Here is an 18,912-nt window from a genome sequence, read left to right on the forward strand (position 1 = left end):
TCTTCTGGGGTTAGTGTTAGTTTTTTTTTAAGGGTTTATTGGGTGGGTTTTATTTTTAGATTAGGGTTTGGGCACTTGAAAAAGAGCTAAAGGGCAATGGGGAGCTTAGTTTTTTTTTAGCTAGGATTTTATTTGGGGGGTTGGTTGTGTGGGTGGTGGGTTTTACTGTTAGGGGGTTGTTTGTATTTTTTTTTACAGGTAAAAGAGCTGATTTCTTTGGGGCAATCTCCCGCAAAAGGCCCTTTTAAGGGCTATTGGTAGTTTAGTTTAGGCTAGTGTTTTTTTTATTTTGGGGGGGCTTTTTTATTTTGATAGGGCTATTAGATTAGGTGTAATTAGTTTAAATATCTGATAATTTCTTTTTTTATTTTGTGTTATTTAGTGGGTTGTTTTTTTGTAATTTAGGTAATTGTATTTAATAAATGTAATTTATTTAATTGTAGTGTAAGGTTAGATGTTAGTGTAACTAAGGTTAGGTTTTATTTTACAGGTAAGTTTGTATTTATTTTAGCTAGGTAGTTAGTAAATAGTTAATAACTATTTACTAACTAGTCTACCTAGTTAAAATAAATACAAACTTGCCTGTAAAATAACAATTAACCCTAAGCTAGCTACAATGTAACTATTATTTATATTGTAGCTAGCTTAGGGTTTATTTTACAGGTAAGTATTTAGTTTTAAATAGGAATTATTTAGGTAATGATTAGGGTTGCACCGATACCGATACTAGTATCGGTATCGGTACCGATACCAAGTATTTGCATGAGTACTTGTACTCGTGCAAATGCACCGATACTTAAACCGATACCTCCAACCCCTACCCATATGCTACCTTGTGGTGTTTTTTCAAACTGCATGTTCCCATTTCATTTTAAACTGGAGTGGAGACTAAACTAAAAATTGTTTACTACTGTTCTGCCAATACAAATTGCTGTTATTTGTATTATTGTAGGAGAGATCACTGTACCTTGTTCAGACAAACCCCTGAAGTACTGGGCAGTTAATAAACAGATTTCGAGCAGTAGTGTGGAAAGTGAAAGACTGTTCAACTTAGAGTCGAACCTCCATACAAATGTCAGATTGATGTTATATAACAGCCCTACAACCCATTTGCATCACCCCTTTAAATTTAATATTTTATTGTAATATTTTTTATTTATAAACATGTTCAGTGAACTTTGTGACAAATAAAACTGTTTTATTATTTCATAATGTCTTTTGAATTACAGCCCTTTATAATTATAAAGAAGGAATCTTAAATAATCTGTATTGTGCTTGGTAAACTGTCACATGACATTAAAAAAATAAAAAGTATCAGTAATTGGTATCGGCGAGTATTTGAAAACAAGTATCGGTACTTGTACTCGGTCATAAAAAAATGGTATCGGTGCAACCCTAGTAATGATAGTAGGTTTTATTTAGATTTATTTTAATTATATTTAAGTTAGGGGGTGTTAGGGTTAGACTTTAGGGGTTAATAAATTTAGTATAGTGGCGGCGACGTTGGGGGCGGCAGATTAGGGGTTAATAAATGTAGGTAGGTGGCGGCGATGTTAGGGGCGGCAGATTAGGGGTTAATAATATTTAACTAGTGTTTGTGAAGCGGGAGTGCAGCGGTTTAGGGGTTAATATGTTTATTATAGTGGCGGCGATGTCCGGAGCGGCAGATTAGGGGTTAATAAATGTAGGTGGCGGTGATGTCGGGGGCGGCAGATTAGGGGTGTTTAGACTCGGGGTTCATGTTAGGGTGTTAGGTGTAAACATAAATTTTGTTTCCCCATAGGAATCAATGGGGCTGCGTTACTGAGCTTTACACTGCTTTTTTGCAGGTGTTAGACTTTTTCTCAGCCGGCTCTCCCCATTGATGTCTATGGGGAAATCGTGCGCGAGCACGTAAAACCAGCTCACCGCAGCTTTCAGCAGGGTTGGTATTGGAGTGCGGTATGGAGCTCAATTTTGCTCTACGCTCACTTTTTGCCTGATAACGCCGGGTTTTTATAAACCTGTAATACCAGCGCTGTAGAGAAGTGAGCGGTGACAATAACGTGCAAGTTAGCACCGCACCGCTCATAACGCAAAACTCGTAATCTAGTCGAATAATTAAAAAAAAAAATATATGATTTTTCTTATTTAAATCTGATTTTTTTTTATTTAAATAGGATTTTTTTTTAATAAAATGCTTTGGAACAATCTATCTAGAGATAATTTCTATTTAAGATGCATTCTACTCTAAAGATCATACAGGTATTTGGCCTATGTGTTACCTCATATTTATACCCCTGTGAAACAGGAAGTCATGATTGAACAATTTCCTGTTACTACCAGGTGTACTAAAAAATGTAAAATATCAATGGGAATATATTTCAAATATATTTTTCTCATATGAATTCATAGGGGTGCCAATAATTGGGACACACATATTTAACATATAAAGATTTTTTTTTTTTTTTGGATAAACCTGTGTTGTGTTTCATATCCACGAAAGCAGAGTTTTTTTTGTGTATTTTTTAACCAAACATCAAAAGATTAAACGATAAAGGCAATTTTTCACAGCATTCTTTGCTCATATTTACCAACGGTGCCAATATTAGTGGTAGGCACTATATATTTATATATTATTAATGCTCACATGTATACTGTGTACACATGTGCCAATTCAAAACAATAAAACGCAAGCCTTGGCGAACATTTACTTTGAAAATGCCATGAAAAAAAATCACGTTACACCCTGACCAGAAAATATTATTGCCTAGGGCAGCACAAAACCTAAATACGTCACTCAGTTTTAGTCAATAAAAAGAGATGTAATTTTAGTCATCGAAAATACAAGCAGTTTAGTCAACAAAAAGATCACAGGAATCAAGCAAATAGTAAAAACATAGCATAGCATAGAGACGCAGAGATCACATTAATAATGATAATATTTTAAAACTTTCAGCTGGAAATGTTTTGTTGGCCACTTACCCCGTCCAATATCCAGCTCAGTGCATCTTTTAAAGGGGTTGCTGTGGACCCGGCATTTAAAAATTGCTCCTGGTGACTTTATCGTTGAGTTAAATATTGAGTCTGCCTTTGGAGCTCCAACCAGTATCCTAAAAAAATAAGAAATTAAGATAAAATTAAGATCAAGCTGAAACTAGAGGGGCTGTTGAGGCCTGTGACGCTAACAATGCTGGTAAGGCCTATAAAGCTTGAGTAGCTAATAACGCCTGTTGGCAGACTGCCATCTGTTAACCAATTTGGCATGCGTTTTAAAATTCAATATTTAATCACCCTATTTCACGGCACAACTAAAACCAACGCATTGAAAAACTAACCATTAATATTTCTGAATATACATTTACCAATCCACTTTTATTGTTTTGATGTCATATTATGGCGCCAGATTTGTTCTCTGAAAGCCTAAAGTCCATTCACTAAGATACAACTAAAAACGGGCAATTAACAGACAACACACGTAATGTTCAACTAAAGGCTACCTTCACGTTTGATTATCTATATTTTAGGTTTTGTTTTTTCCAAATTTTAGGAAACAAAAAGGAAAAAGAAAGACAAACGTGTAATACAACTACAGAGCAATCTCCAAAATAGCTTGAAAAATTAAATAAAACGATCATAAAATGTAAATATTGAAGGTCGAAGTTATATTTCTGCTGTGCTTCTACAAGATACGAATATGCGGAAACAGACAACCTCTGTTCATTTAATTAAATCTCTAATTTTTGAAAGCTTTACTGTTTTTAAACTATCTTTACATGTCTTCAATTTGTAACTCAATTCTGAAATGCATTATGAAACAATTATGAAGCTCTGCATTTGACATCTGGCCTGTACATACTGGTCCACATGACCCATTAAACTGTCATCTTAGGGGACTGATGTTATGGGTCAATGAGAACAGAGTCATAATAGTTAACATCTTTTGTAAATAAGGGGTCTTAACTAAAGGGAGAAAAATATGTTTCTACATATGACAAAAACAGTCTCAAAATAAGTTATGGTGAGGAAAAATATAAGAAAAAAACTCCACTGTGAGTATAGTGATACAGATACACAATAGACCACTGTATAGAACATCTGCACATTTGTTTCCCCCACAGGTGATCCTGGGTAAGTGAATGCAAATGAGCTTTTGCAATGCCTCATATTTTGACCTCCAAATATCTATTTTAAAACACAGATTCAGCCATTGCTACTCTAGTCAGCTTTAAAGGGATTGGTGGCTACATTTAGCCATCAGCAAGCGGTACCCAGGTGCTGAACCAAAAATGGTCCGGCTCCTAAGCTTACATTGCTGCTTTTCAAATAAAGATACCAAAGAACAAAGAAAACATGATTATAGGAGATCATTAAAAAGTTGCTTAAAATTGCATGCTCTATCTGGATCCTAGTATAAAGAAAAAATGTGGGTTTCATATCCCTTTAAAGTATAACAAGGATAGAAGACAAACAAGACAAACAACATATTGTATTGTTAGACCTCCGCACAAGACAGATTTCTTCTTGCTGCACAAACACCTATCAAAAACCATCTTACATTTCAATTTACTTCTATTATTTAATGTGCTTCATTCTTTAGATATCCTTTGTTGAAGAAATAGCAATGCACATGAGTGAGCCAATCAGAAGAGGCATCTATGTGCAGCCACCAATCAGCAGCTATTGAGCCTATCTATATATGCTTTTCAACAAATGATATGAAGAGAATGAAGCAAATTAGATAATAGAATTAAATTGGAAAGTTATTTTAAAGTCTATACTCTATCTGAATCATAAAAGAAAAATGATAGGTTTCATGTCCCTTTAAAGGGACATTATACACTAGATTTTTCTTTTGCATAAATGTTTTGTAGATAATCCATTTATATAGCCCATACAGGTTGTTTTTTTGGGGTTTTTTTTTTTGTAAATGTATAGTTTTGCTTATTTTTAAATAACATTGCTCCTAACCAAGCACCAAAGTTTTAGGAAAATACTGATGTATTCCTCCTCCACCTTGCTCCTGTTTGTGTAGAGTCTTTTCATATGCAGAGGAAGGAGGGGGGGGGGGGGGAGTGTCTGGTATTTAGCCACTTTCCTGGGTGTTCCTGATAACCTTATGAACAGTGCTAAACTGGGAGCTTCTAAGTAAGTTTTATACTGGATTTTTATATCAGTATCTGTCCATATATTATTCTTTATAGTAGTGTCTATTACATGCAGTTATATGAAAATTGGTGTATACTGTCCCTTTAATAAGGTTTTCCAGGAAAAATGTGCTATACAATGACTTGTTTATGTACATATGACAAAAGCAACAAGATCTATATACTAGATCAAGGAGCATATATAAACTATCAAAGGTTTGGCTGAATAAAACAAGTTGTGTTAATACTATGATGTTTACGTAATAAGTGAATAATTGTGATGAGCTGTAAAAATAGAAAACAATGTCATGTATATTTAATATATTAAAAGAACATACAAATTAAAATTTCATGAATCGGATAGAGAACACACTTTAAAGAGACTTTTCAATTTATTTATATTATCAAATTGACTTTCTTTGTTTGGTGGTATCCTTTGTTGAAAAGCAATTCACTACTAGTAGCTAGTTGGTGATTGCATAGACATATATGTTCAGCCACCATTGACCAGCAAGCTCCCAGTAATGCATAGCTGTTTAACAAAGGATATCTACAGTACGAAGCAAATTATATAGCAGAAAATTGGATAGTTTTTTAATTGGATAAAATCGCATTCTTCTTCTGAATCATGAAAGCTTAATTTTGACTTTATTGTCCCTTGGAGAAATAAATTGTTTATATCAACTTTGTTTCTGTAGCCAAAATTGTATTTATTTTCCTACATAAATGCTTTAAAAATGTCACTAGCTTTTTGCCTAGTTGTATTAGCACCCTGCTATGTAGTAAACTGTTCAGTACCAGTCCATCCATCTGTTAGCAATTGTGCCTACACCATTAGAAAGTAGAAAGAAAAGGGAAAAAATAATTAAATAACATACCAATGGCTAGATTACGAGTAGAGCGCTATTTATCGCTCCTGCGCTAACTGCGCTTGACTTCGGCCTTTTGCATGCGGCGGATACCCGCCAATGTGAAAGCAAAACGTTTTTGCTCGCACGCTAACTGGACGTGCACAAAAATCTGAAGTTACAATATTGCGATTGCATTAATGTATTGTACCTAGACCCAACAAGTTGCGCAAACCTGAATGCTTTTTCTTTAGTGTGCTAACCCGACATGAAATATGAATATTTCACATTCCAATGTTCTTCACATAGAAGAATATGTTCTATTTATTCATAAATATATATTTCCATATATATAGCTGGTGATTTTTTGGCAAAATATATATCTCTATCTCTATACATAGGAATATCTATTTATAATACATATTCCCCTATGTGAAGAACATTGGAATGTGAAATATTTACAGTAAATACATAGTTAAACACTTTATTAAATATGAATATTGCATAAATATGCTTTTACATGTTTTCAGCTACTTGACTGCAAAGGATTCCAATGCACTTATATATGTCTACATATGTTTATATGTGTTTTACTGTATATTTACTGTACATATTTCACAATCCCATGGTCTTCATTTTCAGGATGTTATTTTTATTCTTAAATACATATTTTTATGTATATGTATGTATACCTATATACCAGCATATCTATTCCTATAGATATATAGGTATAGATATTTATTTTACATGAACAGTATCAGATATATATAGAAATATTTAATAATAAAAAGTACACGGTCGGGATGGAGCACTTGAAAACGTAGTATTCTTAAGGCGCATTATTAAAATATTACATATAAAATATTACAAAATGAATGTAAATTATTATAAATTGTAGTTTGTGGCTACCTCAAAGAGTATGTTTTTGCTGTATAGTAAATCTAGGGGAATTTTAAATAAGAAGATATAAATGACAAAAGAGCACTTTCATTATTGCACACATTTTTTGTATAAGAAGTAATATGTAACAGGTGTAAAGTAAAACTAACTTTTTTTTTTAAAACAACAATTTAGTGATTTGCTATGACATTTTAATAATCACTTGACCTATGCAATATTTATAAGCACAATAAACACATAAAAAGCAATAATTGAATGACAAACCACACTGCTGGAGAGCACAGCTCAAAATTAAATACTAATCACATTTTTAAGTTAAAACAGTTTTATATGAAAATAGCTATCATGAGTTAAATTAATTGTATATCAGTGCTCCAAACTGTCATTATACAGGAAGGTCAAAGGTTGTCACCTTTTTGGGGGGAAATAATAGTGGACTTGATCATTAGCATAAATTTGCATACATACTTGCACAGAATAACTGAGAAGCTGCTAGGACTAGTTCTCTATAATTGTATTCCAACACACACAGAAATGTTTCAGCATGATAGGACATTGGGGCCCATTTATCAAGCTCCGTAAGGAGCTTGTGGGCCCGTGTTTCTGGCGAGTCTTCAGACTCGCCATAAACACAAGTTATGGAGCAGCGGTCTAAAGACCGCTGCTCCATAACCCTGACCGCCTGCTCTGATGAAGTGGACAGGAATCGCCACAATTCAACCCGATCGAGTACGATCGGGTTTATTGACACCCCCTGCTGGCGGCCAATTGGCCGCGAGTCTACAGGGGGCGGCGTTGCACCAGCAGCTCACAAGAGCTGCTGGTGCAATGCTGAATACGGAGAGCGTATTGCTCTCCGCATTCAGCAATTTCTGTCAGACCTGATCCGCACTGTCGGATCAGCTCCGACAGACATATGATAAATAGGCCCCATTGTCTTTACTTATTTATTATTATTGGTATTGATCTGGACTGGATTGAAGGCAACCGTAGTTGTGGGCTAACAACCCTCCCTCTACTATCCCCTCAGGTGCAAATGTCCAGGTTTCCAGAGAAAAAACAGATCTTCCCCAAACTCTGCCAAACCCCACCCATTACATTTGCAAACCAACCAATGACATCCCTCATGATCCCACCCTCAAAACACGCATGCGCCACCTCTCATATGTCTCCCTCAACTCCAAGGCCTGTAAAACATCTGGGCAATGTTGGGAGGTATGGTACATGCCACACAATTTGGTACAGATATACATGCGTGTCTGCTTAATGGGAAGTGTGGAAAAAATACTGATGTAGTTCTCTCCTCGGAAGTGTTGAGGGTCACACGAAAATCATTGAAGCAGGGGGTTAAAATAAAAGGCGATGGGTGTATAGACAGGCCATAGTCATGTTTGGGTAGATCATAAACGGGGCTTATACTGTCACTTAAAACAGCAACAATCAACAGCTGAGGGTGGGTAGTGGTACAGAACTCCCGATCAATGACAATCCCTGCAGGAAGCGGGATGTATGAGAGATAAGTTGAAGGGCTGAATGAGACCAGAGAAGAAGACAATGCTTGCAAGCAGGAAAACCTCTTAAAAAGGGACAATGAAGTCAAAATTAAACTTAAATAACATTTTAAACATTTTTCCAATTTACATCTATTATCAATTTTGTTTAGTTCATTTTGTATCCTTTGTTAAAGAGTAATCCTATGCAAGCTCAGGAGCGTGCACGTGTCTTTATCCATCTAGCAGCAGTGTTTGCAACAATGTTTATACATCGTTGCAAATAATATAAAAAGGGTTTGAAGATTCTGTAAAGGAAAAAAATAAAGAAAAGAAAAAGAAAAAAAAAAGAACGGACTGTGCACTGTCCCAAACAATAGTCTCACCAGTCCACAATATTCAGTTTACAACGCTAAAAGGGGGGGCTCTTCTCCTTGTAGAAAACAGTGGTCACTCTGCACACTATAATTCGCTAACATTAACACAGTTATCAATACTAGCGTACTAAGTATAGTCACAAAAGTAACGCACTCAACATGTTGCTAGTAGCACAGACTAGAGCGTTCGCAGACGTCCAGTTGATCCTCCGTGGGCTGCTAACCAAATTCACTCCTTCCTCCAGATCTAAAATTGCTGTCGTCAACATTGGGCGTGCTACTTTTTCCACACTATAGTATAATGAGTATACTGGTACTGATATCCATTAACCCCTTAATGACCGCAGCATTTTTCCATTTTCTGTCCGTTTGGGACCAAGGCTATTTTTACATTTCTGCAGTGTTTGTGTTTAGCTGTAATTCTCCTCTTACTCATTTACTGTACCCACACATATTATATACCGTTTTTCTCGCCATTAAGTGGACTTTCTAAAGATACCATTATTTTCATCATATCTTATAATTAACTATAAAAAAAATTATATAATATGAGGAAAAAATGGAAAAAACCCACTTTTTCTAACTTTGACCCCCAAAATCTGTTACACATCTACAACCACCAAAAAACACCCATGCTAAATAGTTTCTAAATTTTGTCCTGAGTTAAGAAATACCCAATGTTTACATGTTCTTTGCTTTTTTTGCAAGTTATAGGGCCATAAGTACAAGTAGCACTTTGCTATTTCCAAACCCCTTTTTTTCAAAATTAGCGCTAGTTACATTGGAACACTAATATCTTTCGGGAATCCCTGAATATCCCTTGACATGTATATATTTTTTTTTAGAAGACACCCCAAAGTATTGATCTAGGCCCATTTTGGTATATTTCATGCCACCATTTCACTGCCAAATGCAATCAAATAAAAAAAATTGTTCACTTTTTCACAATTTTGTTCACAAACTTTAGGTTTCTCACTGAAATTATTTACAAACAACTTGTGCAATTATGGCATAAATGGTTGTAAATTCTTCTCTGGGATCCCCTTTGTTCAGAAATAGCAGACATGTATGGCTTTTGTTGTTGCTTTTTGGTAATTAGAAGGGCGCTAAATGCCACTGCGCACCACACGTGTATTATGCCCAGCAGTGAAGGGGTTAATTAGGGAGCATGTAGGGAGCTTCTAGGGTTAATTTTAGCCGGATGCGATCAAATTAAAAAAAACGTTAAATTTTTCACAATTTTAGGTTTCTCACTGAAATCATTTACAAACAGCTTGTGCAATTATGGCACAAATGGTTGTAAATGCTTCTCTGGGATCCCCTTTGTTCAGAAATAGCAGACATATATGGCTTTGGCGTTGCTTTTTGTTAATTAGAAGGCCACTAAATGCCGATGCGCATCACACGTGTATTATGGCTAGCAGTGAAGGGGTTAATTATGTAGCTTGTAGGGAGCTTGCAGGGTTAATTTTAGCTTTAGTGTAGAGCTCAGCCTCCCACCTGAAACATCAGACCCCCTGATCCCTCCCAAACAGCTCACTTCCCTCCCCCACCTCACAATTGTCCCCGCCATCTTAAGTACTGGCAGAAACTCTGCCAGTACTAAAATAAAAGGTATATTTGTTTTTTTTTTTGTTTTTTTTTTAAGCATATTTACATATGCTGCTTTGTAGTATCCCCCTTAGCCCCCAACCTCACTGATCCCACACCAAACAGCTCTCTAACCCTCCCCCTCTGGCTTAGCGGGCGCCATCTTGGGTACTGGCAGCTGTCTGCCAGTACCCAGTTTAGTAAAAAAATAAATCTTTTTTTTTTTAAAATCCCCTTTTCTGTAGTGTAGCTGTCCCCCCCCAACCTCCCACCAGTTGCAGATCACTTAGAAACATTATTCTTGTCTTGTTTATTATAGCTATTTTCAGATTTGTTTTTCTGTAGTGCAGCGGTTCCCTCCCGCTCCCGCCCCGTGCACGCGCCCGCCCGCCGCCCCCGTGCACGCGCGCGCTCACATGCGCGCCCCCGTCGCTCCCGCCCCCGCCCCCCTGCACATTACACGGCGCATCGATGGCCGCCCACCCGCCTCCCAAGTCCGCTCCCACCCACCAACGATACCGGCCATCGATGTCCGGTGCAGAGAGGGCCACAGAGTGGCTCTCTCTGCACCGGATGGCCATTTAAGGTTATTGCAGGATGCCTCCATATCGAGGCATCACTGCAATAACCGGAAAGCAGCTGGAAGCGAGCAGGATCGCTTCCAGCTGCTTTCCACACCGAGGACGTGCAGGGTACGTCCTCAGGCGTTAACTGCCTTTTTTTTGAGGACGTACCCTGCACGTCCTCGGTCGTTAAGGGGTTAAAGGGACTTGAAACACAATTATTTTTCTTTCATGATTTAGATAAAGAAAACTATTTTAACAAAGTTTCCAATTTACGTCTATTATCAAATTTGCTTCATTCTCACGTTATTCTTTGTTGAAGAGATATCTAGATAGGTAGCGTGCACATGTATGGCGCACTACATGACGGGAAATAGTGCTGCCATCTAGTGCTCTTGCTAATGTATAACATTGTTCTAAACCTGCTGCCATATAGTACTGCAGACACGTGCACACTCCTGAGCTTACATTCCTGCTTTTAAACAAAGGATAACAAGAAAACAAAAAGATTTGATAATAGAAGTAAATTGGAAAGTTGTTCAAAATTGTGTGTTCTATCTGAATCATGAAATAAAAATGTTGGGTTTTATGTCCCTTTAACATTAACGGTGCTGCACAAGGAGGTGCCCTTGTTGTTGTTTTCTTTTTGTAGTTGATAGTTGCAAATACTGCTGCCATAGACTGCTAAAGACACGTGCACGCTCCTAAGCTCTTATCAGCCTACCTAGGTTTACTCTTCAAAAAAGGATACCAAAAGAACAAAGCCAATTTGATCATAGAAGTAAAATGGAAAATTGTATGCTCAATCATGAAAGTTTAGTTTTGATTTTACTGTCCCTTTAAGTTCAATAGATCTACTCTGTGAAGTGGTGCAGCTGTGCCTTATAATTTTTTTTTTATCTTTTACAGCAAGGCTTTTCATACAAAACACAACTACAAACTTAAATAACTGCAATTTTAAATATAATATAGAATGTAAAAAAAAAAAACTTTAATGTTAACAAATTGCAGAAATGAAAGGGTCAGTCTCAGACTGGCAATGCACTACTGTTCTGGATCTGAACATAATGCTGAGCCAGTCCGGATCAGTATATAAAAAAGGCACCAATCACCAACCAGATTGAGCATAGGTTCAGCAGTGCATTAGTGCTCCAGAGATTACTTTAACTATGTGTTTAACCTTTTTTGTGGGTGGGGGGGGTTTAAACATATAAGTGTAGGCAAACATACTGCAATAAGAAAATGATGTAACTTGTTGAGGATTTTCTTATTGCAGCTTTAAGTCCCATTAAAGAGACAGTAAACATTACCTTTTAAACATTTCTAATTATGGGCTAGATTACAAGTGGAGAGCTAATTTAACATGCGCCTTAAGGGGGCAAATTCACCCGTTTACAAGTGCATGTTAAATAACCAGCCATTACAAGTGGCTGGTTAATGCTACTGCAAGCTCGCAGTAGCACTTTGCACTCGATTCATTAACCAAAGATTAGATCTCTGGTTAATGAAAAAATATCCCCAAATTTGCCCCAAAATAAAGTGTACTGTTGTTTAAAGGGACAGTCATCACCAGAATTTTTGCTGTTTTAAATGATAGATAATCCCTTACTTACCCATTCCCCAGTTTTGCATAACCAACATAGTTATAATAGTATACGTTTTACCTCTGTAATTACCTTGTATCTAAGTCTCTGTTGACTGCCCCCTTATTTCAGTTCTTTTGACAGACTTGCATTTTAGCCAATCAGTGCTCACTCCACGGTAAATTCACGTGCATGAGCTCAATGTTATCTATATGAAACACATGGACTTATTCCCTCTAGTGGTGAAAAACTGTCAAAATGCATTTAGATTAGAGGAGGCCTTCAAAGTCTAAGAAATTTGCATATGAACCTCCTAGGTTTAGCTTTCAAGAATTGAAATGAAATAGAAAACACACAGCGCCAACCGAATCAAGGTAGCTTTTTTACAACAATTTATTGTGCGCAAAAAATAAAAGTATACACTTACAAGATAGTAGTGTTACATGTGCCTTTAAAAAATAGTAATTGTCTTCAGCAAATGTCCGTTTTACCACTGACAGCGTGTAAGTTCAGAGTTCCGTGTTTGAATACTGCTCACAGTCTTGCCGCCTCAGCTGTTCTCTCCTAACAGCGTATGATGTTCTCCAACGAGAGCGGCTTAGGTACTCTTTCTTTGTTAGTCGCTGTGGTACGGTGCTTCAGGACCTGTCAAAGGTTTGTCCTGTTTTTAACCCAACGCGTTTCTTTTGCAAGCGTGCAAACTTCATCAGGGGTATTTCGCTCCTTTGCTTGACTATCAATGTGGTCTAAATTTCAGGCTTTTAAACTCCTAAACCGGATGTTACCTGACCATAGATCTGATACCGGTACAGGTATAGGGTTCTACTGGGTCCTAATGCTCCCTTTGTTCCTTCCTGTCTTTTTACATTAAATCAAATAATTAAAAATAGTTAAAAATAGTATAAGAACAGTTAGTAAAATAATTTTTTCAAATGCATATATATATATATACTCAAGAGCATGTTTGATATGTGTGTACCTCTGAAACAGATGCCTATATTTTAATACAAAAAAACTATTGTATATATAAAAAAAAAACCTCCTATTGATTTATCAGATTTTAAATTTAAATAATGAACTTGTTATTGCGGATACAATTGTTGCCTTCCTGATTAATCACCTGTTTCTCTAGATCTTTTGTTTTCTATTTTTTATTTTTTATTTGTTAAATAATTTTTTATAATATTTTCTAAAGTATGCACTTGTTTATTTTTCTTGAAAGATTTTTCTGTAAAGACTTTACCTTTATTATTTATGTAAAGGCTGCTAAATCCAAATCAATATTTAGACCCAATGGATGGAGACTCTTTAGCTCCGTAATCCAAAAAGTCTCCCTCCTTCTTAATTTGGTAAGGCGATTAATTCCTTCCACCTTGTGAGGTACCCAGTCAATGACTGTAATTCTTAATTCTTCAGGATTACTTGAATGAAATTCTCTAAAATGGTCCACTACACTGTGTTTGACTACTCCCTTTAAGATATTATTTTTATGTTCCCAAAATCTAGTTTTTATTTTCCTTTTAGTTCTACCCAAATAGATTTTATTACATGGACAGACTAGTTGGTACACCACATAAGTAGATTCACATGTGCACCTATACTTCATTTCATAACTGATATCCCCTTTTGCATTGAAAAAAAGATTTAGACTGTAATACATGTGGGCACATGCTACAGTCTCTCTTGAGGATGAATTCCGGTTCATTTTTGAACCCAATCCAAGAACCCCCATCTTTTATCATCTGCCCAAAATCCACAAGGACCCAGTGAATCCACCAGGGCGACCTATCATTTCAGGAATAGATTCCATTACGGACCATTTGTCTAAATACATAGATGGGTACTTACAACCCATGGTCAAAAATATCAAAAGCTATGTTAGAGACACTATGGATGTCATAAACAAATTTGAGGGTACCCTGTGGACTCCTGGGTCCTTGTGGATTTCTTGCGATGTGTCAGCCCTTTACACTTCTATGCCCCATCAAAAAGGCATCAAGGCCGTAGCCTCTCACTGTGCAAGAACAGACATGATAGATAAACATGTTGACTTTATTATAAAGGGAACACAGTTTATCTTAGAACACAATTGTTTCTTGTTTGAAAAACAGTTCTATAAACAACTAGAGGGAACAGCCATGGGCACGACCATGGCTCCCTCATATGCAAACATCTACATGGGGGAGTATGAAGAACAATATATTTGGACAAATAATCCCTATCTAGATAATATAAAGAAATATTATAGGTTTATAGATGACCTGTTATTCATTTGGGAAGGTGACTTTGAGGCGGCAGAGAAATTTGTTGAACATTTAAATCGTAATACATTCAATCTCAAATTTACAAAAGTGATTTCAGGAAGTAGTATAAACTTCTTAGACCTAACCCTATATATTGGAAATTTAAACAGAATCTGTGTAAAGAACTACAGAAAAGAAACAGATAGGAACAACTTTCTTAGTGCAAATAGTGGCCATCTAATGAGGTGGATCCAAAATGTACCGTTAGGCCAATATCAACGCCTTAAAAGAAACTGTACTGAGCAATCTGATTTTGGTAGTGAAGCAAATATCCTAACAAAGAAGTTTAGGGATAAGGGCTATAAAGAAGATTGGCTGACAGAGGCCATGAGGAAAACTGATCTAGTACCTCGAGAACAGTTATTAATTCCAAAAAATAATAATAATACCAAAAAAAACAACTTTGGAGGGGAACCTTTATTCATAACAACTTATTCTGAGGGGTCTGACCAAATTTGAAAGATTCTAAATAAAAATTGGAAAATTTTAAAACAAGATCCAATACTATGCCCTTTCTTAGGGGAAAAGCCCAAACTGGTATTCAGAAAAAATAGGGATTTAAAACAGTTCTTAGCACCCTCAAGATTAAAGGAAATTGAGAGAACAACTCCAAATTCTAATTGGATGATTCCCAAACAGGGTATGTTTAAATGCAGGAAGAGAGACTGTAGCATGTGCCCACATGTATTACAGTCTAAATCTTTTTTCAATGCAAAAGGGGATATCAGTTATGAAATGAAGTATAGGTGCACATGTGAATCTACTTATGTGGTGTACCAACTAGTCTGTCCATGTAATAAAATCTATTTGGGTAGAACTAAAAGGAAAATAAAAACTAGATTTTGGGAACATAAAAATAATATCTTAAAGGGAGTAGTCAAACACAGTGTAGTGGACTATTTTAGAGAATTTCATTCAAGTAATCCTGAAGAATTAAGAATTACAGTCATTGACTGGGTACCTCACAAGGTGGAAGGAATTAATCGCCTTACCAAATTAAGAAGGAGGGAGACTTTTTGGATTACGGAGCTAAAGAGTCTCCATCCATTGGGTCTAAATATTGATTTGGATTTAGCAGCCTTTACATAAATAATAAAGGTAAAGTCTTTACAGAAAAATCTTTCAAGAAAAATAAACAAGTGCATACTTTAGAAAATATTATAAAAAATTATTTAACAAATAAAAAATAAAAAATAAAAAACAAAAGATCTAGAGAAACAGGTGATTAATCAGGAAGGCAACAATTGTATCCGCAATAACAAGTTCATTATTTAAATTTAAAATCTGATAAATCAATTGGAGGTTTTCTTTTTATATATACAATAGTTTTTTTGTATTAAAATATAGGCATCTGTTTCAGAGGTACACACATATCAAACATGCTCTTGAGTATATATATATATATATGCATTTGAAAAAATTATTTTACTAACTGTTCTTATACTATTTTTAACTATTTTTAATTATTTGATTTAATGTAAAAAGACAGGAAGGAACAAAGGGAGCATTAGGACCCAGTAGAACCCTATACCTGTACCGGTATCAGATCTATGGTCAGGTAACATCCGGTTTAGGAGTTTAAAAGCCTGAAATTTAGACCACATTGATAGTCAAGCAAAGGAGCGAAATACCCCTGATGAAGTTTGCACGCTTGCAAAAGAAACGCGTTGGGTTAAAAACAGGACAAACCTTTGACAGGTCCTGAAGCACCGTACCACAGCGACTAACAAAGAAAGTACCTAAGCCGCTCTCGTTGGAGAACATCATACGCTGTTAGGAGAGAACAGCTGAGGCGGCAAGACTGTGTGAGCAGTATTCAAACACGGAACTCTGAACTTACACGCTGTCAGTGGTAAAACGGACATTTGCTGAAGACAATTACTATTTTTTAAAGGCACATGTAACACTACTATCTTGTAAGTGTATACTTTTATTTTTTGCGCACAATAAATTGTTGTAAAAAAGCTACCTTGATTCGGTGGGCGCTGTGTGTTTTCTATTTCATTTCAGCTGTTTCATTTCTGCCGGAACAAAGACATCCGGAGTACACACCAGGCAGCAACCGATCAGATTTGGGTAACCACAAAGGAGCTGTATCGTTTTTTCAAGATTGAACAGTTCAAAAAGAAAAAAACACAATAGGTCTGGACATTTAATCAAAGAACATTTTATGGGTAACTAACTACATAGGTTTGCAGTATTACAATTATAACACTTGTCTAAGACCAATTTTGAAAGGAGCTTTTAACTGTATAGAGTTATAAGGATCTCTATATATGTATTTTTAGAAACAGAGTAATCTATATGTAATACAAGAAATACGTAACTCTAAGTGAGATTTTATACAAAATAGTAGAAAAGTTAAATTTTGACGTTTCATTTAAGTTTTAATTTTCTAATTATTTCACTTTGATTGCAAAGTAATATTCCAGGGAGCGCTGAGATTTTAGTATTGTGTTAAAATTAGCTTTCAAGAATACCAAGAGAACAAAGCAAAATTGGTGATAAAAGTAAATTGGAAAGTTGTTTAAAATTACATGCCCTATTTGAATCATGAACGGTTTTTTTTTGGACTTGACTGTCCCTTTAATTAAAATCATTTTTTTTAGCATCTTTATTTTTAAAAAACATAACTGCACGACGCAGTTTTAAGGGGATTAAAGTAAACGGTACTGAAATATGCCTTTACATTGCGATCTGTTATGACAGTAAATATACAGTATATGTATTTGCTTATACATATATATTTATGTGTTAATATGTGTATATACATTTATAAACACATAAATATATACTGTATATATTCATATCCATATATATTTACACTTTGCTGCCCATCGCTGTGCGACCTACCTCCTTTATTGCGCTAGGTTCTCTACCGTTACTTTTGGCATGAGAATGAGGCTCTCATTGGAGCCAATGGAAGCACACTCTCATGAGCACAAAGCTTTCAGGAAATGCGTACATGACCACATTTGCAAGCGCTGGTATTACGAGTGGAATGCAAATATCACGCTCGTGTAAGCGCAATTTTGCACTCCACTCGTAATTTGGCCCTAAATGTACAGTAATTTCACTTAGAAATACTTTTGCCGTATGTGATAACTTCTCAAATGCAAACACTATGCAAAAAATGTTGAGGAAATTTGAAACACACTCATTAGAATATGAAATTCAATTTATAGCTCTCTTTAACTACATTTACACATATATGTCAAATTAAAAATATGTTCCCTGCGTGTAAGGATTTCAGTGTACTCTCTGGATCTGTAACATTAAATAATTATTTGTCGACTGTGAGAACAATTGAAGAATTCTTTGTGCCAGTTACTTTAAATTCACGGTGTCAAAGGTCTCAAATGCTTTTAGCTGACCTATGAAATAGAACTTCAAAGAACCCTTACAAGTTAGATGGTTGAAATACCCAGAAGAAGAAAAAGAAATATGGACATATAAACCAAAGATAAGCATTGCAGAGATTTTGGCTAAAAAAATTGCACATTTTTTTTAAATTTTTGTATTACCGTTAAAAACCTGGACATAGAGCAATATATTATAAAGCTAATTTGCACAGTTTAATTAGATAACACATTGTCTATAGTTATTTTTATAATATATTTATAGTGTGAACAGAAAATTTATAACCACTTTTTTGTTAGAAAAAAATAAGACCAATCAGAAGTGGAAAGTCAAAAGCAAACGGCTGTGGGCTAGACAGCAAGTGGCTCACAATTAATAGTTCAGGGGGCGTTACCTTGCGTTCTGTCATGCGCTAAGAATAAAGCACAATCTGATAATACAAGTAGATGGTTACAAATTATAACCAGAACATCTTAATTTGGCTCTGTAATTTTAACTTACAGTCCTCATTGCTCTCGTATTACAAGTGGTTAGTTAAGAGTTTAGCTCAAGCGAAATCCACAAGACAACTGTAAAATGAAATGCTTTTTGAGACCTGAAGTAAACCATTATTACACATAGCACAAAACTACATAACAAACTCACCTACCGCCGCTCCTTAATAGTCAAGTGATATCCAATATGACTTTTATTACGTGCTTAGATGGATATGGCTGCCCCTCACTGACGAGGCCCAAAGAAGGCGAAATGATCGTCTGGGGTTGTCATGTTC

At 35.8% G+C, this 18,912-nt stretch overlaps 1 protein-coding gene across 1 annotated transcript in view; it reads right to left on the reverse strand.

Moving 5' to 3' along the window:
• ITGA9 (integrin subunit alpha 9) overlaps window positions 1-18,912 on the reverse strand; it is an 838,607-nt gene that overhangs the window by 764,724 nt on the left and 54,971 nt on the right. Inside the window, exon 2 of the mRNA XM_053714443.1 lies at window positions 2,965-3,092. Coding sequence (XP_053570418.1) covers window positions 2,965-3,092 — 128 coding nt within the window. The remainder of the gene's footprint in view (window positions 1-2,964; window positions 3,093-18,912) is intronic.

This window comes from Bombina bombina, chromosome 5 (assembly GCF_027579735.1).
Source record: "Bombina bombina isolate aBomBom1 chromosome 5, aBomBom1.pri, whole genome shotgun sequence".
In the NCBI taxonomy this organism is placed as follows: Eukaryota; Metazoa; Chordata; class Amphibia; order Anura; family Bombinatoridae; genus Bombina; species Bombina bombina.